Source organism: Mycteria americana, chromosome 7, assembly GCF_035582795.1.
Source record: "Mycteria americana isolate JAX WOST 10 ecotype Jacksonville Zoo and Gardens chromosome 7, USCA_MyAme_1.0, whole genome shotgun sequence".
In the NCBI taxonomy this organism is placed as follows: Eukaryota; Metazoa; Chordata; class Aves; order Ciconiiformes; family Ciconiidae; genus Mycteria; species Mycteria americana.
Window position 1 is genome coordinate 49538765 of NC_134371.1, and position 22800 is coordinate 49561564.

General features: G+C 39.1%; 1 protein-coding gene across 4 annotated transcripts in view; it reads left to right on the forward strand.

Annotated features, from left to right (window-relative positions):
- Positions 1–22800, forward strand: part of DPYD (dihydropyrimidine dehydrogenase) — a 369002-nt gene that overhangs the window by 264745 nt on the left and 81457 nt on the right. For all 4 annotated transcript variants that reach the window (XM_075508301.1, XM_075508302.1, XM_075508304.1 and 1 more), the window contains 2 exons: positions 6003–6123; positions 7055–7174. In XM_075508301.1, coding sequence (XP_075364416.1) covers positions 6003–6123; positions 7055–7174 — 241 coding nt within the window. The remainder of the gene's footprint in view (positions 1–6002; positions 6124–7054; positions 7175–22800) is intronic.

A 22800-nucleotide genomic window follows, 5' to 3' on the forward strand; every position in this document is an offset into this window, starting at 1 on the left:
ATCAGACTTATGCTTGCATTAAATAGAATAAAGTATTTTAATTTCTGAAACTTTGTTGTTTAGGTCACTGTCGTCAGTGATAGATGAGATTTAAGGACTTTACATGCAAGGTCCTAATGGATCTTGCAGCATTCTCTGTGCCATCTAGAGCTTCCCATCATTACAGTCAGTATAATGGACTTGCACAAATCATCAGCATGACCTGTAATGATAACTCCAGTAGTCCTATCTGAGAAAGCCTTCATACATCAGAATTCTGTCTGAGAAGAGTTATGTTTTTATACTTTGCACAACTGCAAAAGTCCTTACCCTGTTCTTAGTGAGACAGAACTGCCACCATTATAATAATTAGGGATGGACTGAAGATTGCATGGTATGGTCCATTTTCTCTAGCACTAATTAGACAAGATCAGCTAATGTGCTCTACTGAGTGGTAACCTTCCTTCTGAAGTTCTTGGGGGAAATTCTGTAACAGGTTTATTTTTATGGCATCTTTCAGACTAACATTTGTATTCTTTATACATGCACACATGCATATGTACATACACTCACACATATGTGCTTCCCAAAGACTGTTTTATTGTGGTTTAGCCCCAGTCGGCAATTAAGCACCACACAGCCGCTCGCTCACCCTCCCCCCCCGCGGTGGGATGGGGGAGAGAATCGGAAGAGCAAAAGTAAGAAAACTCGTGGGTTGAGAGAACAGTTTAATAATTGGAACAAAAATAATAATACTAATAATAATAAAGTGTAATGAGAAGGAAAACAACAAGAGAGAGAGAGGAACAAAACCCAAGGGAAAAAAAAAAACAGTGACACAACCGCTCACCACCCGACGCCCAGCCCGTCCCCGAGCAGCGATCGCTGCCCCCCAGCCAACTCCCCCAGTTTCTATACTGAGCATGACGTCTTATGGTATGGAACAGCCCTTTGGCCAGTTTGGATCAACTGTCCTGGCTGTGCCCCCTCCCAGTTTCTTGCGCACCCGGCAGAGCACGGGAAGCTGAAAAGTCCTTGACCAGTGTGAGCACCGCTTAGCAACAGCCAAAACATCAGTGTGTTATCACATTATTCTCATACTAAATCCAAAACACAGCACTATACCAGCTACTAGGAGGAAAATTAACTCTATCCCAGCCGAAACCAGGACAGTTTGCATATTTAAGAAAAGCACATTTGTCACCCTAAAGTAGTTGTATTTCTATCTTTTGCATTATTCAAATACTCTGAAAAATTGATTCAAGTATTAAAAATATTTCTTTTGTTAATGTGGAAAGTATCTCATGGTTTAAGATATTCCGAAGAATCAAGTGCAGTTTTCTGCCAGAAAAACCTTTTCAGATCCTTATGCAAATGACTTAGTAAAAACTGGGCAGCAAAGCAAAGTGAGAGTGAGGAGGTACACCTCAGTCTATCTGACTCTCCTCTCCCCACTTATTAAACAGGTATAATCGTACTTCCCTCCCTCAGGGAGGTGTTCTGGATACAGTATAAAGATTGTGCAGTAACAGGGTAGTGTAAAAAGGAGGACCCTGCAGGAACACTGAAAATAGGTCATAGTAAAAATTTCCAAAATTTCCAAAAATCTACAGCCAGATTTCTGTGGTAATCTCTTCATGGTTTTGTTTCTTTCCATGAAACGCAAGGAGAGGTGACCTACTCTATGCACAGCATTTTCACACTCCTTTTTAAACATGCAGGATGTATCTGCCTTGGGGGTGATAGGACGTGGGATTCATCTCATTACCAATGCCAAATGCAATCAGTAGACAACTTGCTGCTTTAATTTCTGAGGACTTATTCTTATAGTTATGGTTGTAGTTAAGCTTATCATGTGATCATTTAGAAAAAATGGTGAATAGTTGTTTTTCCTCTAGTATATCTACCCATTGGCAATGAGTAGTTAGGATTAAAAGCTCCATCTAGCCCAAGGCTATAATGAATATTCAGGAAAAATGATTCTGTACTGCTGCTTAGGGAAGTAAAAAGACAACCCCTGTAACATTCAAATCTCCTGTGCCTTTGGAATAAACAAGCAATATTTGATTAAGAACAGGAAGACAAAAGACACACTGATGTACATCTCGTACCAAAAGAGACTTTATATAGAATTAAATTACCAACAGATTCCTGTAGGTACAGTGCATGAATCAATATTATGTTTTAGCTGATAATAATGTCACCAAGCTTTTATTTAGATGGTGTTTGTTTAAAAAAAAAAAAATACAGCAGATAAATGAAGTGTGCTACCAACGGATGTTACAGATCATTGAAGCATTTGTTCATTCTTCTGGATTGACACACAGAGCAAAATTATGCTACACATTCTGTAACAATAGCACTGTATCATCATTAATGAGAGAACCAACAAACCTAGTTATGTGTAATAGAAGAAGATAATTTATAGCAACATGTAGACTTTGAACCAAAGGCATTAAAATCCTGTACTACATTAAGCAGAATAATATTTTAGTTAGTTCATATTGTTGATTTTGTGAATGTAAATGCCCAGCTGTTTTTACAGCTAATAACATTTTACATATCAAGCCATTTAGAAAATATTTCTTAACTATGCAGGCTTCATCAACCACTTTATCAATGATAAAAGCCGCAGGCACTTTCATAAAGTTGGATTGGGATAAAAAAAGATATTTATGTTGTATTAGCAGTGACAGGTATTTTTTGTAACGTGATTTACAGGCCTCAAGATTCATTCTCTTACAAGTTATATGCTCATCCTTGAATGTTTTATAAATCAAATCTCTGCTAAGAATCAGTAAATGCAATTTGTAAATTAGGGTCAATCTTTCAGAAATCCAAGTAGATGGGAGGCCCCGAATCAGCAAAATGAAGCTTGTACATAGCCTCTTTAAAACTGGTTTTGCTACCAGGCTGCACACCTTGTTAAATGTTGTACCTGAGTTTAAAACTTTGCTGAAAATGATAATGTTCTCAGAAATTTTAAGTTTTGAACTGCATTTCAAATTGGGATCATTTCTTTAGTCAATGATTGCACTCCTCTATTTCTAATTCTCTATTTCTAATCACTTATATCTTTCTCAAAAGTTGTGTTCTCGTATGACCTCTGCAAATTGTCCTCAGTCCAAAGGCAAACTTCTGCGGAGAGGTTGTACACCATCCAGTGACCTTCCCCTGGGTTATATAAATGTAGTTCGTTCATTTCATATGAAAATTAGCTGTCCAGTGACATGAATATCTTCTGTTTTCAACCATCTGATGACTTATGATGCATTTTTCCAAGTCCTCGGTGCAAATATAGTAGGAAATAATGAATTTTATAAATGAATGAATAACTTTTTCTTGATGATCTAAAGAAGAAAATGTGATGTTACAGATAAAAGCAGGTGAGGATATTATTCCTCTTTGAGAATATCTTGTCTGTAGAGCATAGAAGCTCTGGTATTCTCATGCAGTGTCTTCATGGCATTGAAATCGCTCTGGCAGCAGGGAAGCTCAGGCATGTAGTGGCTGTGGCCACTGGACACGTGCAAAGTCACTGCAATGGGAGAGAGGGGAGAGAGGATGGGCTCGGGTGGCTCACTGATGTTGGCCACTGCACCAGGAGGAATCTGAGCAGGAGGGGGCTGGCGGCAGAGCAGAGGTGGAGGGAGGAGGTGGAGGAGCAGGGTGGGAGGGTGGATCAGCTGGATGCTCCAGTACAGCTCCACCGTAGGACTCGCACTGAAACGGGAAACAGTGAGATCTGTCACGTGTGTTTTGAGGGTGGCACAAGGGTAAACAGTAATTTTTTTTAAGGTATCCAGCATTATCTTTATATGATATTTATTTAATGAGCAAATGAATTAGTTAAAAGATTATGGGGAAAAAAATCAGCTTTAGAAAGCTGTTTTAATCCAAAAATGTAAAATTTAATGGAAATGCTATTTTTTTGGTATAAAATTCAACTCCTTTCCAGTTCCTATCAGAGACTGTCTCACTATGCAGCAAAGCACTGTTAACTTTTCTTTCTTTTTTCCCATGTTTCTTCACTAAACATTCCTGTTTTTTCCTTGGAATATGAAGTGAAGTAAAATCAAAGATTTCACCTCCTTCAGTTGAGTTTTCAAATTATTTTCCCATTAAGTTACCTGTGGTTTTATGGGTACTGAAAATGGGCAGGTTTCCAAGACTGATACAAGTGAGCCTTTCAAATGTGCTGTGCAATCAGCTTGAGAAAGATGAAGACCCTTCCATTGCACTCGTTGCATTAATGTTCATGTGGAATAAGCATACCTGATGGAAAATGAAGGTCTTTAGTTACTTTTGGAAAAAAAAAGGTCAAGTTATTATTTCTTAAGAAAGACACACTAGTTAAATTGTCTTAGGTAGGATGGAAATCGGGTTTATATGAATGAAAGAGATCTCCCAATAAGTTACTCAATATGGATTAAAATAATTGTATTTTTTTTAAGTGTTAGTGTGTGTTGGAGTAAGAATTTTTATGGCAGCACTCTAAGCACGACGAAGTCAGCATAATGAGTTATGTGGTGCCAACATCCTGAACATTATTACAAGAATTTCTAAGGAGAAGAATTAACATAAAGGATATACAATTCATGTCTTCTAGAGGGTCTCTCATTTCTGCGTTAGGCCTCAAGGAAATTCAAAACAGAAATGAAAGTCAAAGATGCAACTACTTTCATACTGCCAGTGCAGCGTTCATACATATTTCATGGAAGCTGCATGGGCGGGGAGATCACCATTTTTATTGGAATGGCACAGCTAAGTCTGAGGGTTTTACTATTCATGTCAAGCACTGTGTACTTCCCAGGAACACAGCCTGTGGGGGGTTTTTGTTTGTATTTAACCATTGGTGTAAAAAGAAAAAAGAACAAGGACATATTTCCTGTGCGTTCACTAGACTGACAACCTTGGTGTCCAAGGTTGGACAAGGTGCCACAAAACTGGATTGTTTTAAACTAAACTTCATTTAGGCTTATCCCATTTTCACTTACTACATAGCAATGTAGCTTTCTGAGTTTTTACAATAGCCAAATGGGATAAAATTATTCATATATGATAGACATATATCTGAGAGTGTGATAAAGATTTAGTAAATGTAAATAATTACTGCGGTACCAATTAGCCTGCCCACAGGCTATACTTGTACTAAATCTTGTAATAGCACCATTCAATTTTTAACCAGATCACACACCATGTTCTACATGCATCAGTATTGCAAATTTTAAGGTATTTGTTGAAGAGCATTATCAATAGCCAACAGAAAAAACCAACAACCCATACCCTAAGAGTTGTACTGAACAATAACCATTACATGTGCCAGATGCAGAGCGTTAGTTCCACGGAGCTGTTTTCAATGGAAAGGATAGTTGATTACTGTCTACACGAGACGTATTCCGTAAGGGAAGTAAATGCCTGGAAATCATGAAAAGCCAACACTTGAAGATGTTGATTTCTGGCTTTAACAGAGAAGATTTTGATCTTTCATTTATACTGTGGCCATCTGAAGTTATTCTCTGAAGTCAGAGGAGAGTTCAGAAATGCTGAACTGCGTTCTGATAGCCCTGCAACCTCGACTCATCCTTGTTGTTCTGATCAAGGCAATGCTTCAGTTTCACATTTTATAGGATACTGGTTATTTTCAATATACCTTACATAAAGTGAGTCATTAAAACTGAAAAGTAATTTTTAAAATAAATGGGTAAAGGAAGTCTCTGTCATCCAAAATGATATTTTCCCCTCTCTGGGAAGGGAACATTTTGTGATATCTTTGTCTTTTGGAAAAAAAAAAAAAAAAAGGCAAATTTTTCTTTTTTCATGAACTAACCTTTCTGTAATGGATTTGCAGTTACTCGATGTGTCTGAAATAAGTTAGCTAATGAGATAAGGTTCAGTTCTGATGTGTAATTTCACAAAATCACGGTATAGCCACTTACAGCAAAGTTTTGTATTTCTTTGATATACCTTTTGTTCATATTACTTTTAATTATGTTCTATATTTATCTGACCTATTTGAACAGGATCCAGAGCTGGTACGGAACATCTGTCGCTGGGTTAGACAAGCTGTTCAGATTCCTTTCTTTGCCAAGCTGACCCCAAATGTCACTGATATTGTGAATATTGCAATGGCTGCACAGGAAGGTAACCGACTCCAGAGCGCAAGCTGTGCAGATTTACTAATTTGCTGGATGGGGGAAGATAGGGGAGTTGCTGGAATAATAACAAATAAGAACAGAAACTAATATGAAAATAGTTTATTTGATGTATTTAGAATAAGCACAGTGATCAAAGTCTTCCTAATTTTGTCCGTGCTTCTAGAATATAGCAATATATGAAGAGAACTATGTTAGACCGTTAACAGTAAATCATATGTGTTTGTGGGTGTGTCTGCACCTTCCTATTTCTATCATATTTATACGTTTACCATACCACTGTAAATTCCCCTATTCCTAGGTTTAATAGTGAAAATGGTGCATGTGTCCTGAGAAAACAGAAACACACCATTTAAAGATATATATACATTTTTTTTCCTTAGACATTAAAGTACAACACGGCAGGAAATTAGTTTGCAAGTAGGTGTATTAATCCATCACTTAGAACCGTGGTCATCGTTTCTCTGTCGCATTGTTCATTTCGTCTTGCTCCTCACGATGAGAAACGAGAATATGGGCTGGCTCCATCAATGCAGCGTTGGAGTCATCAGCTTGGGGAGGTGAGCCCTGTGCTGGGGCACCTCCAGGTGTTGAACAACCACTGGAGCAGGTTCTGTCCCACACAGCTGAAGGGCAGAGATCTGCCTGTCAGCCCCAGTGTTTCCCACGTGCCGTCTTACAGCCCTTACAGCTCTTTCAACTGATGCAGCCTGCCTTGAAGCTAGTGTTAAATCTACCAGCCCAGGATTGGTCTTAAGGACCCTTCTGTGCATCCCCTTACAGTTTGTTGATTTCTGTCTTCGGCTGTTTATTTGAATTTCTAGTTATTTCACAGTTTCACAGTTTTTCTGTGGTATTTTTTCCTCTCTTGTTCTTATACACATGATTTAACAAAAGGTGACCGACCTTTTCTTTCACAGGTGGCGCAGATGGTGTTACAGCCACCAACACTGTGTCAGGACTGATGGGACTGAAAGCAGACAGCACACCTTGGCCAGCAGTTGGTGGAGGACTGAGGACCACATATGGTGGCGTGTCAGGTAGGTGTTGCCCTTTTTGATGCATGGTACTTCCTTGGAGGCTTTCAAAACATCAGGAGGTCCTTGTAGTCGGCTAGAATATCATGTCTGCAGTCGCACCGAGTCCTTAAAGCTCACTGCTGGTCAATGTTTCTAATAGTCATGACAGATGGAACAGATTAAGTGTGAAGGCTCTTGGGTTGCCCTTTCCTTAATGGTAAAGCACTGCATCAGAATACTGTGATAGGGTCACTGGAGAGGGAAGGAAATCTCTTCTCTCGTGACCCTCGCTTTTCCTCAAATTTTTCATTCTGTCACAATTGTCAGGCCCCACGTTAGACAGAGGCTAATGAAAGGGCATCGCAGGGGGAAATAGCAACAATCCAAATGCAGTGTATGTTTCATAACCCGAACAGCCTTCCGCCTTCCTTTCCACCGAGTGCACCTCTTCCAAGGAGGTTATTTCCTCCTCTTCCCGCTGTGGTAAAAATGATAGACTGTATTAGGCAGATATATGCATATTTTTGTAGCCTTGAGATATACAAGAATATCTTGTGTAGGCCATATTTCCAAGTCCTGCTTCACAGTTTAATTTTAAAACCAGCAGCAAAACTTTTACACTCCAGTTCAGTGCCTGTGCACACTAATGTATTAATCTATTGACCCTGTGCACTCTGTTGCTGTGACAACATGAACTTGACCCTGCAAAGACAATACTGTGAGCTTCTTGACTTTACTGGTATGGAGATTAGTCTCCTTGGTGATAGAGGTAGCAGTAAATATACATAACAGAAGTAATAGCATCCTCCTGATTGAGTCAAACACTATTTTATTGGACCCACCTCCTACCTCACCCCAAAAACGTAATCAGAGGAGACCAGACAGGCAAAAATGCTTTATTGTATGTGACTAGTGTTATCCTTAGAGAACCGTAAGAAATGTAGCAAAAGATACCTTTTAAACAAACTTTAATTCAGACGAGTGTATTCAGTGGAAAATTGCCTTGTTGCCTTCGATAACTACACAGAATTTGGAATTTTTTAGAGAATGCTGAAAAGCAAGGAAGAGATAACAATCAGAAAAAATCGTTATGCCTATTGCATAATGATTATTTCACAGTGACAGTCCAATAAGATGTTATATTTTAATATTATGCAAAATGGGAGGAAGAGGGGAACAAGAAGAGAACAGCTACAGCCCATTTCAATTTCTCTAGCCTGCCATGTTGACAGGAAAAGAATAAAGGAGGTCACAGTGGGTGCTGTGCATTAAAAATTAATAAAAGAACTATTGCAGTAGTATTTTATATAAGTAACACCATTCACATTTTCTCATTTAAGTTGCAATTTCTGAATATTCCTTCCTACCATAAGTCTGTCTAATAAAATCTATAAAATGACTGCATTATGAAAAGTGTGTCTCTTATGTCACAAATTTAAAACATGTATGTAGCGTAAATTACAGTGGCACCTGGATGCTCAGCTATAAGGGAGGACGTACCAGCATTTCTGTGGTTTATAATTCTGTTATAAATGGGACCTGAGGAAAAGTTCTTTGTGTCTTTTATTTTTTTATATATATCTGTGTGTGTAAGTAAAAAAAGTATTTTTTTTCCTGAAGTTTTACATGTGTCAGAGGAGATAGAAAATGTTATTTTAGGATGCACCATACCTATGATGCAAATCTGGTTATTTAAAAAATATGAAAACCACTGGAAGTGCTATCAACTTATTCTGTTTGGAAAGAGCATATTGTTGCAGACAAATATATAAAGGTTTCTTGCTGTTGACATCACTAGGTCTCAATCCCACAACTCATTGCGCAAAAGAAAGCCAGAGAGCCAATAAAGTCAATAGATTCTGCAACACGTTGCCTTACTTTCTGCTCAGCGATCCGGGTACAGCAGTATACAAATTTACGAAAGCAGGAAAGCAATTTTAAATCAAGAGAGCTAGCATGCTCACAAGAAGACAAGAAAAGGGAGAGCGTGTCGTCTGGTCAGAGCAAGGGGCAGGGTGGCCGTACTTCTGAGGGCTGTTCCCGGCCGTGCCAGGGCTCAGCCACGTGGCCTGCAGCCAGACACTTGACCTTTCCGTGCTTTATTTCTCCTGTCTGTGGAATGGCAGCAACACCACTTACACGCCTGCAGGCTTGTTGGGAAGTGCTCTGTGGTCCTGGCATGAAAGTCACTTCATAGTGTAAAGTACTGGGTTTCTAGTTTGATTTGCTTAAACTTCTTGTTCTATTTTATTATCTGATAGAGCCAGTAAGTTTTTGTTGTTTTTTTTAAAATAATTCCTCTCAAGAGATAATTACTTTTTTAAGTGAAAGTCAGTGCTATCATAGAAGCAATAAGTCTGGTCCATTTTCAGCGTGTTTTACCAAAGCACAGCTGGTTTATCACGTTCTCTAGCGTACAAACCTACAGGAGACACAGGGCATAGCCGAGCTGTATCTCCCTTTCTGGACTTTTTCCAGTTGCGCAGATTTTAATTCTTTTCTGGACTAGTAATGGCGCTCGCTTGGCACGGAGGTACAGTAAGTGCGGCAGGAGTCTGCCTCAGGGGGTGCAGTGGCCGTGGGGCTGCGTGGCCGTGGGTGCGGTGGGAGCTGGCCCCCAGCCCTGTGGAGGTCTCGGCACAGAGCCCCCTCAGTCAGGCCTGCTGGTCAGCTCTGGAACGTGCCAGGCCCAAAGCTGGTGACCCTCCGCATCACCCAGCCAGTGAGGAATTGCTCGCAACGCAGTATTTCTGGAGTGCTGGATTGAACGGGATTTTAGATCAGTCTGGGCTTGCTTATCTTTTTTCCCCTTCTCTTTACACATAAATCATAGGAAACTCCCTATCTTCAGTAGCATTGCCTGCTAGTATGGGGTTGCTCTGTCTGAAAGGGTGGTTTTGCTTCAGAGAGTGAAAAGCAGAAGCTGCTGTGCTTAGGGTCCACCAGCAGCAGCAGGGACACATTCCTCCCTTGATGTCACCTAGAGAAACATGCTCTGTCCTCTGCACTCCGCGTTTCCATTCACTCCCCCGAGAGCTGAAGGAGCCCCACGCCTCGGTGGAGGACCGCAGCATGTCAGAGGAGGAGGCCAGCAGAAAGCTGGAGGTAAGCCACCGCAGCTCAAAACGCGAAAGTCAGCGCTTTGCACCCCGAAATAAGGCTGCAGGCCAGCCCCTGTCTCCGCTTGCTGAAGGGCTTTGCTGAAAGCTCAGGCCCGGCTCCCGCCCACCAGCCGGCAGGGCCTGAGGGGAAGAAGGCTCTTCATGGCGCCCCGTGGCAGCTGGGGGGGCAGCGCATGCTGAGGGGGCCAGCGGAAGCTCTGCGGCCCAGTGGCAGGGACGGATCACGTCGCAAGGAAGTCATTCTCTTAAAGGACAGCAGTTCTTCAATGTTTTATAAATTCGCTATGTCCGCACGTTTCTTAATACAGTGAGGGTTGCCTTCTGCAGTTGAGTGCAAACTCACTTCACTGAGCTTGACGAAGGTTTCTGTCAAAGAGCAAATAATGAAAGTATGTTAATGCCCTGTCCTAGCAGCAGCCTGACATTTTGACTTACAGTCTTCCCTGTCCTCCACTGTTCAAAAATGTGCTCCTACATGGCCATGTACTGAAGAAAGGTTTTCCATATACAACTTACCCTTGGCCTCCTCTTTCCTCCTCTTCTTGTCTGCCTCGTGCAGAAGCGCAGGAGGACTGTCATGTGTTTTTCCAGAAAAGAAAGACATTGAAAAGGGAATTTATTTTTAATTCCTTTTAAATTACTGGATGACAGGTAGTTTCCTATGGTTTGTCTAAAACACACAAAAATAATAATAAAAAAGGTTTATTAACATTATTGCCAGATCCTGAGATGTTTTGAGAACAGACTTATGTCTCTGGTTTTTTAAAACATTTTTTTAAAAATCTTTCAAAGAAGGAGAGACTTAATGAGATTACCTTAAAACCCCCATTTAGCTTTGAGTTGTCACAGTCATGTTTTCTTCCCAGCCAGTGCTCGGGCAGTGACCTTCCTGTTTTGATCTAATTTGATCAACTGAAAATTGCTAAGCTGTAAGAGGCATTGCTGGTTCTTCCTTCCTACCCTCCTGTTTGTTGGGTGGTTTTGACAGGGAAGGATCCCAGTATCTCAGGTGGGTGTTTGACCACTAGGCTGTAGGATTAGTCTCTCTTTCTTCTCCCCTGCAAATACTGAATTATTAATACAAAGTGAAACAGCTCTCACAGGATAAACACTCATACTAGTACAGCCTGCTGACCTGCACACGAGCCTGGGAGAGCCAGGTTTAAATCCCAGGTGTGAGCCTGGGAGAGCCAGGTTTAAATCCCAGGTGTGAGCCTGGGTCCCAGCTGGGTCCCGTGGCTTCCAAGTTTACCCTCCAACTATTGGGTGTTGTAAAATCTCTGTTTTTTCTTCACCTTCTACATCTATCCTGGTGCCACAAAATGTTCGCAGGAAAAATTTCACTTTAATTTTGACAAATTGTTGTTTTCTAAATAAAATTAATTTCTAATTGGCACCATGGAGTTCAGCTGAGCCCAAGGGCTATGGTAGCTTTACAGATTTCTGTGGCCCCGTTATGTAAGAGGACGTTGTGCTTAGAGAATCCCAGTCTTCATCCATTTTTTATGTTTCCAGGAACTGCCCATTACTCAAAAAGTGGAAATGTCCTAATGAAGCCTCCAAAATATGGTTAAGGAAATAAGCTCTTATGATGAAAGAAAAATACTAAAATTAAGATATGGCTTCCCAAACTGTGCAACTATCATATGTGTTTCCAGGATTAGAGACACAGTTTGATTTCCATTAAGGGGCTTTTAGAATCGACCCAGCAGTATTTCAGGTTTGAGAATATAGAATACATGAGATTTTACCCCAAGTTCTTCCTATACACATGCAATGCAGAGTATTTGTTTCTTAAAAATAAGCTAATGCTGCTTTTTTATCTTCACAAAGAATAATGACCTCTGGCTCTGAAAGAGATGTTTTAGTCTGTATAAGTATAAATTATTTTGAAAATGCGTATTTTATAGGTACTAGAATAAGATGCCAGGTTTCCCAGAGAAATGTTAATATACTGTCAGCAGCCACACGCTTCCCTAAGATTTGTTTCCTTTAAATGTATTTTAAAATTAAAAAAAAAAATAAAGTTTTTTCATGAGCTTTCATACTGTGCTTCCATATTCCAGATGTGTTTTATAAAACACATCACATTGCAGCACAATAGGATATCCATTGCAGGCAAAATAGAGTGGAGCTTCTGTTTGAATTTCCGTCTTTTTTTGTTCTTTGTCATCTGTTTGTTTCTTTGTTTTTGTCTGGAAGCCAGATCCTTAGGGGATAAATTTATAAAACCATACACTGGACTTAGCAAAAAACTTGGTTTAAAAGCAAATCTCTCTACGGTGCACTCACTAGGTAACCTTTTAATGCTTTGTTGCAAAAATATTGCAGTATTTTATAGCAGTAGTTCAAACACCTCATGTCTATGTGCTCTTATTGCTTTGTCCAGTTATTACATTCTGTAGTATTTTGGCATTATTTGCATGAATATATTGTACAGCATGTTTGAGTACGTATGTTTGTATGTTTTCCAGAACAAGGGAGACACAGAAAGTTGTGTGTTATAACTTCATAGCTGACCACAAGGGATGTCAGAAGGAATATACCTAGACAGCAGATTCAGTCACTAAATGGGGGAACGTATAATTGTTGGAAACCAGCAGAGGCAGTTAATTTTAGTTGCTTTTGAAGTAAGTTAGTGGAGCTGTCTCTTTTTACAAAAAAACACTGTCAGACAGCAATTGTGACTTTTAAGGGAACGCTTTGCAGGTGTTATTTCATTAAATTAAAATGTATATGTTATATGAATAATTGACATTATTAAAAGGAGCATATATTCTAATCTGAAATGTATGAATTATATTAAAAGAGGAAAAGTTGAAGTTATAATAATAAGGGCTGCCTTTTAATTTCAATTTTATGACACATCATTAAAAGAAAAATGAAAAAAAAAACCCAAGAGCATTCACTTTCCTAATCACAGTTCTCTCAGTGACTGTGCAGTGTGGATTTTGGTCAATAGAAATGAAGGAAAAGCTGCCCATCAGTGGAAACAAAACAAAATGTATGTATGCATAGGCACTTCTGTTTAGTATAAATATTTACTGAGAGTTAAAGACTATTTACATTAACATATATTTATAAAACAGTGTGGATAGAAGTAAAAAACAAATACATGCCGTAGTACGATTTTAATTTTGTTTTATTATTTCTGTTAAATGTAGCTCAGCCATTAAAAGCCCTTATTTGCATATATTATGTCAGGATTCACAAAGAGTCCTCTGTTTTCCGTGGTGTCCTTGCAGCAGTCTGATTTCTCTTAGTGTTCTGCCATCACTGGTCTGTGCAGGAGAGATCAGAACCCTAATAATAGATTTTTGACAGGGAGCTCGCCTGCTACCTGCCCTACACAAATCCTCACTGTTCATGTTTGCTTCATGGCAACAAAGCAGACAGAAGGAAAATGCCAAGTGCTGAGTTTGAGGTACAGCCCTGCCATAGCTTGACATTTCAGCAGAATAGCAGTTTATGAGATGCATAATTTTTCATCTGGGACTCAGCTGCCATTTTCATAGAAGCTTGCAGCTCATCGACTGACTGGAAGTAGGGCAAAGGTTTACAGCATAGATCAAGGTCTACATCCTTCCCATAGCTATTTAAAAATAAGTATTATTCTCCAGATAAGGTCAGAGAACTAAGCATATTTTTTCCACTTTTAATATTTTTCAGCCAATTTCTTTCCCACAAAGAAAATGCTTTACTCTTTTAGCACAGGTGCCGTTTGTAGTTGATTAAAAATGATCATAATTGATTTCATTCACCAAAAGATTAAATGAGTCCTGGAAAAAGAATGAAGCATGAGTCTTTACACACAGCATTTGAACAATGCTGTGTTTTCTCCTCCTCTTACTTTGAAAAAAGCTCATTCCGAGCTTGAAATGAATGAAAAGTCTTTACTCTTGAAGTGTAATTGGTTTGTGTTTTATTATTGTTATAGATTGAATTTAAATTTTCACATTCATGCACATGTACTTGGGAAACAAATGCAGTGTAGGTACATGTAAGTGAGTGTTTAATTTAGAATTATACATCTCTGTGAGCTTCAGTAACAGTTCACCATGTCACAGCCTCATATAGAACAATGGTACAGTACATTGGATTAATTAAAGAAGCCTTGCAGAGAACTGAATTCTCAGTATGTCAAGATTTCAATTTTATGTTAAATATTTTCTAAAGGCCAGACCCTTAAATCTCAGGGGCTGTACCAAGCAGTGAGCTGTGAATTTAACCATAGGCTAACTGCTAATGATAAGGAAAAGAGTCCAAGTTGAGGCAGCTGTAATACAGTCATTGGATTAGGCTATCAATCACTCAGTTCCCTGAGGAACAGGCAAAGACGACAAAACAGTGAAAAGGGAAATTAGGAAGGGAGGGCATGACTAGAATGAGATTCTTCACCAAATGTATCTGTTAGTTGGCTGAATCCCCCAAGCATCAGACAGAAATGTCCAGCATCGCTCTCAAACTAAAAGCCAAGTATTTGTTCCAAACTCCTAGAAAACCATCAAATCATCGTTAACTGTTGCTGGTCTGTACAGGGTTTTAGAAATGCAATCGGCTGTATTCGTCTCTTTTAATAGCCTGTAATTAGATTAATCTCTAAACTAGTATTGTTGAACACTCTGGATTTACTGTTTACATCAAAGCTCATATAGAATATGTCCAGTTGAAATAATTAATTTCCCAGATGAGTGGGTTTTTTTAATAAACAGATAACTGTTAAGCTGTCAAGTCTTACTGATGGCTACCAAAGGGGAATGTCAGAAGGTGATTCAGATAAAATCATAAATTCTACTCAGATATAATATGGTAAAAATAAGAGAGAATGACTGTGGCCTAGCTTGCCCAAGCATGGGTGAAAGAAGGTGCGGTTTTAATCTGGGTGCAGATAGATAAAATGGGAAATTGGTTCATGTAATGGTATGGATTAACATGGTTAAGTGAAGAGTGCTCTTATAGTTAGCAACTTAAAGACATAGTGTGATTAACAAAGAATGGAAATGAATACAGAAAGTAAAAGAGAAGTCAAAGCATGTTAAAGCAGGCTGGTGGAGCAGGGTCTTGTATTTAAGCTTGGTTACAGTAATGGGTAGAAGTGAATGCAAACTATGACCTGATGAGGAGGTGTAAGTCAGTCAGGAACAGAAAATTTCTCCTTCTGGTAATATCAGCAAGATTGAACCCATTGGTGTTGTCTTTGCCAGCATGAGTTGATTGTCTTTCCATGTCTGTCAGCTCTAGGGGAGAAGGTGTCTCTTTCTCTTATGATCATGTCTTCCAATTTTAAGCTAATGCTCACAAAAAAATCTCTTAGAATATTTTTGTATCATATATTTTGGAGATTATCGTGTTGAAAATGGATATATTTCTGTCATAAAAAACTTACTACAATTCATTTTGGAGGCCATTTAAATATAACCACTTTAAGTATCTTATGAATTATTTATTTGAAAAATACTTGGCATTTAAGTACTTTTCAGTTTATCCTAACACAGGAATTAAAATACTATCAAGAATTTCAAATAGACAGTAATTAAAATAGTACAAATTGAGAAAAAGCCCTGGTGAAGTCTACTGCTAGGTTTGTTTTCCATTAAGTCTCAGTAGCTCTCTCAAACTGATCTTGCTCACCTTTCTTCCCAGATAATCACAATGAAGTCAAAATGTCTTTTGACTTCCACGTGCGGCTTGAACAAGGATTAGAGACTGTGGTGGCATGCAGTATAACTCTCCAGTCTTTCATACAATTGAAAGGCTACTACTCACTACAAAAGTGTGTCTAAGCTGTGAGAACTGTGTGCCTTATGATATCACAGCAGCTGCTCAGTGACTGGGTAGAAGGGTCACTCTGTCTTGCCAACTGGTCTCTGGCAATCATGCAAGTTCAAGTTGGGCCTAGCTTTCTGCTCTCAGTGTTACAGGCAATGCAGAAGTACATTTTGTACAGAAGCAGTAATTCTAAGAGGTTAAGCATATGGTCATAGGCCGGAGCACAAAGAAGATAATTTCAGGTGGTAGTGTTCAAATTGGCCTGCAGGTCTGCAAAGCTTTGTTGCAGTGTTACGTGCATGATGGATTCAAACTTGAATACAGGTTATGAGTTTAGGGAGCTTCAATATAGGAGGCAGAAGAAAGACCTGACAAAGGAAATAGGGTCCAAATTCACGTGAATACACATCAGTGTTACAAGCTTCCTGCTGTTGATCATGCAGGGCCCATAACTGTATTTTCTGCTCACTTGTTATTCTGTACCCTATTCAACAGCAGGGTTTGTGATACAGGTGGTACTTGGGAGTGATCAATGAGGCAACTGTCTTCTGTGGAAATTATAAACTGTACCTGTCACTCAGAGAGCAGAAGCTCTAATTGTAATTCCCCCAAAAAACCAAGAATCTGGCAGAGTTTGTAAACAATTCTGATTAACAGTTGTATCAGCAGAGGTTAAAACCCCTGAGTACTGACCTAATGTGTCTTAAGCATGTTCGTTTTTTTCCATATCTTACTTTGCATATTGATTTGCTCTAGTTACCAAGTAGCATATACTGGTTGTAGAGCCCATCTGTATTCAGTGAAGGACATACTCTCATCTTACCTGAAGAATAAACATGGTTTTACATCTGTGGAAAAAAAAAAAAAAATTGCAACATTTAATATCAAAATTTGAGCTAACAAATAAATAGAAAAATGACTTCTTATTTAACATTCATTAACATGGAACTTCCTGTTCTTCCTTCTCTCTGTGGGACAGCTGTGCCACTGATAGGCCAACTGTCTTCCGCTGTCAATCTGGGAATACTACCACTGCTGATATTACACCCCAACTTCTATATTGTGTGCTAGCTCCTCCACCTGGTTCAGTCGCTTCAGTAGTCTCAGTGGCTTAGGCATCTCTGTGAGGATGTTGGGGCTCCCACCGTTCTCGCTACCTACAAAACACTGGATTAATGTGTTTTAGAAATGGGTCAGGAGGTGGCTTGAAGAGAAGGTTTACAGTTACATGAAACTGTGCTTGCTGACGTGAATCCAGTTGCAGGATATTTTGACAATCCGATAATGGGGGGTTAGGAAAAAAAAAGAAATAATCCCTGGACCAACTTTAAACCCAGGGCATTGCTTTACACCCAGCAGCACCAAAAGCACATACTTATACAGTTATTGCTCATGTCTTGCTTCCATGTAGGAGTAGCCTTTGAAAGTTCTACCACTGGTTAGCTATGATTTATGATGAAGTCACCACAGTGAATACATCTTTATTCACCTAAATCCTGCTAACATTCTGTATTTTTTAGTATCCTACTTGAATGATGAATAAATCCTAATGCCAACTTCAAACATAAAATACAGAACACAAAATATAGCAGATTTGTTTTAACTGGGTAGATCCTGGATTTGTATTTCTCTGGGTATCACATCATCCCTGATGAGTTATTGCCAGAAGCATTTATGAAAGTATTTCACAACCATCAGAACATTTTTTTTACCTTTCAAAAGAATGCAACTAATATATAGTAGTCAGCTAAGGGGTCTGCATTTTAATGTGTCTTTTCATGCAAGCACGCCATTGTATAGAATGAGCTATACAGATACCCTGCTCACACACAGGATATACAAACGTATCCTACAAAATCTTTTAGGAAACCTGCTGTAGTAATTTGGTTTTCCAATTTACAGTCAATTTGTGATTTCTGCGTTGCCAGGTAATTGCAAATGTCTTCCCTATTAACATTCACTGTATAACCATCTTTACTAAGTCCGGTTTAAATCCCAAAAGACATTCATAGTCAGGGATTGAGCCACCATTATTTGGGTTAAGTGAGAGCTGAGTGAGAACTGTTGAGCGCGGTGTCCCACTGTTTCAGAATGAGAAAGCCATTGCGCAGCTGTGGCAGCTATATAGAGAGGGAGTTTTTAATGACATGAGATCTGTCCATAAAATGTATGGTACCACACCTGACTCGGCACTGAGGTAAGGCTGATGCTGTGAAGAACATGGTTACAGGTAGCTCAAAATGAGAAGAAAGCTGTGGGGTTTTTTGCAAGCAGGCATGCGGATGAAGACATGGTTAACTGTGTTACAGTTGTGTCTGGCCATTTATATATGTTTCATGGCCCTGTTGAGTGACCTACTGGGTTTCAAAAGTATGTATGATTACTCCAGTCCACATCTTGGCTGGGCTGAGCTTATTTTACCCCGTCAGCTATTGCTGTGCTTACACTGTTAATGCCACATCAGCTGCCTGCCTATCGAATACACCAACTTTGGCAGTATTTTCACCAGTTTTTGGATATTTGCCCACTCAAGAGCTGGTTAGATTTTAATAGGGAGTACTCAGAGAAATATTCTCATTCTAGGCCCTGATAAATTCTGTGCATCAGGAGCACTTGCAGAGAAGGTATTGCCAGACAAGGCTTTTAAGCATCGGTTGCTTTTTCTTATAAATTGAGCAGCTTCTTCAGAACTTAATGAAGGTGGGATTTGAAGAATTCAGACCTCTGAGGAGGATCTGGTGGCAACTGATTTTCCCTAAGAAATATTTTGAAAACGCCTGCTACGTGGTACAATCTGGTTTATTGAAATAACAAAGAGATTGCTTGCATCTTTGTTGCTCATAAAAACACATTAGAGGATCAGTCCTTGCCAGGTATCCAGAGAGGAGTTAAACCCTGCCAGAGGCAGGGAAGTCACCCCAAGTCTTGCTCATCTTGTTGAGGGGCATTTTAGGAAGGAGCTCCCTCCTGCTTGGGGCTGGCACACAGATTTCTTTTTGATGTCTTTATTTTTCTTTTCTTTCAGGCTCACTATTTTACAGCTCTGAAAACATCCTCAGCTTACCATTAAAGTCAGATAGTGTGGGGTCGTAAAAGGGTCTTCAAAAATAAAAGAAAATTGTCACTCTTGTAATCTTTTTTCCAAACTTGGGCTTCTTCCAGGGCTGTCTCCAATGTCCTTTGCTATTTCTCTCTATTTCTCATAAATAAGATTCACTGAGCCAAAGGTTTGCTGGGCAGAGAAGGCAGGCAGTAGTGGTGCTCTCTTCTGCTTACACTACCTCCATTGCCTTCCTGAGCTGCCATTCCTACCAGGACACCTCTGTGTCTGAGAGCCCTTCCAGGCTGTCCCCAAAAAGGCCAAGGACTTGCTAAGATACAGCTGGTGATACGCACTTGCTGTCAGGGATCTCACGGGCAGCTGTGAGCAGACATGCTAACCAAGTACAGCCAAGGATTATCCTGCTAATCCAGCACTTCACTAGGAGACTGTTAAGCGTCTACCTCATCACAGTAAGAAGACAGGCATTCTCAGAGGTGGGTTCCTTTCTCGCTCCATTGACTGCATCAGAAATTTGAGGTTAGTATATTCCTAATTTAGGTATCTCTGTCAAACACCTAAGATAGTGTGTGCCTACATTTTGTGATGAAATTCCCGTGGTTAGGCAAGTAAATGATTCATTTTTTTCTGGTGCAGGTGTAGACTTCTTTTTTTGAAAACACAGATGTATCTGATTTTAGCCCAGTCCATTTTCTAAACTGATATCACAGGAGAAAGTGATATTTGTATGCTTGACATTAAAATATCTTCCAATCAGTTAATGTAAAGCATCTGGTGTTTTTCTGTATTTTAATAAGCCCTAATAACAGCATTGCAATCCCTTAATGCTGTTTCTCATATTCTTGTTACAGTAGGTATGGCACGCATTTTCTGGTTTAAAAAGCTCAAAACAAATTTCAGCAATTTAATCTCAGTGTTAGAAAAAGGATCACAGCAGCTGCTATAGTATTTTGTATTTAAACTAGTTTTTGTAAAGACTCGTGACATGCTCCCTGGGAGCTAAATATTGACAAGCATGCTCTGGCAAGCAAGATCAAGCTTGGTGAGTTAACACAGCTCAAGTCTCTGCATTGACACTGTAACCCAAGTCTGAAAACTATTATCCTACTCCATTTATTTTGGCTTTATAGGTGATACTGTCCACTTGAATTAGGGATTTCTACTGTATTTTTAATATTGTAACTGTGGATTCATATTTGATTTAGGACCACAATACATGCAAGGTTGCTTGTACATCTGTGTTTGATGACATCTTCAGTAATGTATTGTGTATAGAATCACAGATGACAGCATAAAACCTTCATGACTTCAAACCTTCAAAATAGAAGTAAACATTGAGTGTAAAATAATTTAAAAATCACATTTATCTTTTATGCTGTATAACACACCATGTCCTAAAACTGTGAGTCTGTGAAAGCTGTTGATCAAAAGTGAAGCTTGGACATGTATTCATTATGAGATATAATTTAGGAGATGAATTTTTATTTGTGTTCTGTAAGTAAAAACAAAAATCCACGTTTTTTCTATTTGTAAGTGCACCATGTTTATAATGCTTATAGTTTACTTTTTGAATTTCTGAATAAAGAACTTAAGCCTATTTGGGCTTCTAGTAAATTTGGCATATATACTAAACTGATTACCAGATGCATTGTGCAACATATGGCATTGTACAGTCTTTGTGTGCTTCATAGTATTTTCTTAAATTACCAGCATTTGTTTTGATTCCAAAAATGCACTTGTCTCGGCTCTCTAGCGCTTTGGACTTAAATGCTGGCTTTTCAGTGCTGAACAGATGTGTTAGAGTTTCACATGGAACATTTATGCTTTTGTGAGTCTTCCTCTTTGAGCTTTCCATACACAGTATTATGTCAGCAATAGCTCATGCAAATGGGATCTCTTCGTTTTCATATGTACATTGATTGCTTAAAATAACCTTCAGAATTCCTAATAATTCTGCGTGACCAAGAAGAACAAGGAAGCGACCCAGTTTTGTCCAAAGATACTGCCCCCAGAGTGAATCAATTCTTTCAGATACATTTTATTTTAGATTAGAGAAAAACAAGAAGGAAGGAGAATGTAATTCCTTTATGGGTGACAGCAACAGTCAACAACAGTCCTGTATGCTTCTGTGAACAGCCATATTCCCATGCTTGAGGCTGTGGTTTGAACGGGCATAAAAATTCATCCATGAAAATGCACAGAATAAGGTGTCCAGGACATTACTATGTAATTTACTTCTAAGAGGAGACTGCTTGAGTTGATTTACAAAGCATACCTCTAAAAAGGTATCCTTTAAATTACCAACAGTTTTAGAGAAAAGGGCAATATGACATCCTGGGCCAAGGGACAAAGGGTTTGTCACCAGGAGGGCTGACTGCTGCCTCTTCTGCTCAGGTGGAATTGCTCTCTTCACATACAGATTTCCAGGCCTCCTCTTGCATCCTCTCTGTTCTGTGAGATAAACAGGTTATACCTTTGCATAACATTTGGATATCCTCTCCTAGAAGGCACTGCATAAGTGCCAAATATTGCTGGTATATGTTTAGCAGCAACAGTGGGTTTTCTAATCAGTATTTTAAAATCAACAATCACTTTGTGAGCCCCTGGCTTTCTGTTAATTGGCCTTTACTTTGATCACTGAACACCAGTGAATGCAGTTTAGGAGTTGTGTTACTATCATTTTTCTTCAGTGGAAGCCGAGGGGATGAGTAAGTACATAAATTAAGTCCCTTACTCACCCTCTGAGCTGCCCTCATTGGATAACAATTAAAATGATCTGACAGAGCAATGCACTAAATTCCCTCGCATCCCCTTATGTTGCTCTGAATACATCAAACAAATTAGTATTTAGGCCTATTAATGCTGTTATTTTTTATTAATGCAGAAAGCAGAGTTATGATACAGGTGTATAATTTCATCTTGAAATCAGCATTGAGTTATGTGGCTGGTCACCAGCAGGACTGATATAAGCATGTTTTAATTACCAACCCTTGATAATATATCCAGAGCTAGTAAAGGCCTCTGCAAATAAGGTTTGTGCTTCCTTTATGCCACAAATAGTTTACACAGCACGGACATGCTATTATTTTGCTTTCCATTAAGGCATTAACTCTTCAGCTTGCTGTACACTCTCAGCTAAAGAAATGGTATGAAACTTCCTATAATTGTGAAGGTTATTAAAAAGAAGGAACAGAAGAAAAAGCCTTTCTTCAAAATTGTCATCCATGCGCAGCCAAGGTCTCAGCTAAAGCCAAGGTATCAACTCTCTGTTGGACTGGGGGGTCCTTTTCTTTTACGGAAAATTAAGTATTGTCATGTAAATTTCATTACAAAAATACGGAAGGGTAAGGAACTAAATATTTAGAAACGTACGTACCTAGTTATAAAACCGTAATTATAAGAAAGTGTTCTTGTGTAATGAGCACTGCACGTCTGTCATACAGTGTTTTAATGTCTACAGTAGTTATTAGCCGAATATTTCCATTATTACTGTTCTGTGAGCAACTGCCATTCTTGAAACTGATTGATGTTTAGGAATAAAGCACTTTTATTACATGTTGCCAACTTCTGAGGACCAATCTTATAACCTACAGTGCCTTCAAAGGAGTGATGATACCTTCTCTTTCTGGAACTAATCGCATCTGAAGAAAGTGAAAGGGTGAAAACATTTTTTTTTTTTTCTGGAGAACTTTCAT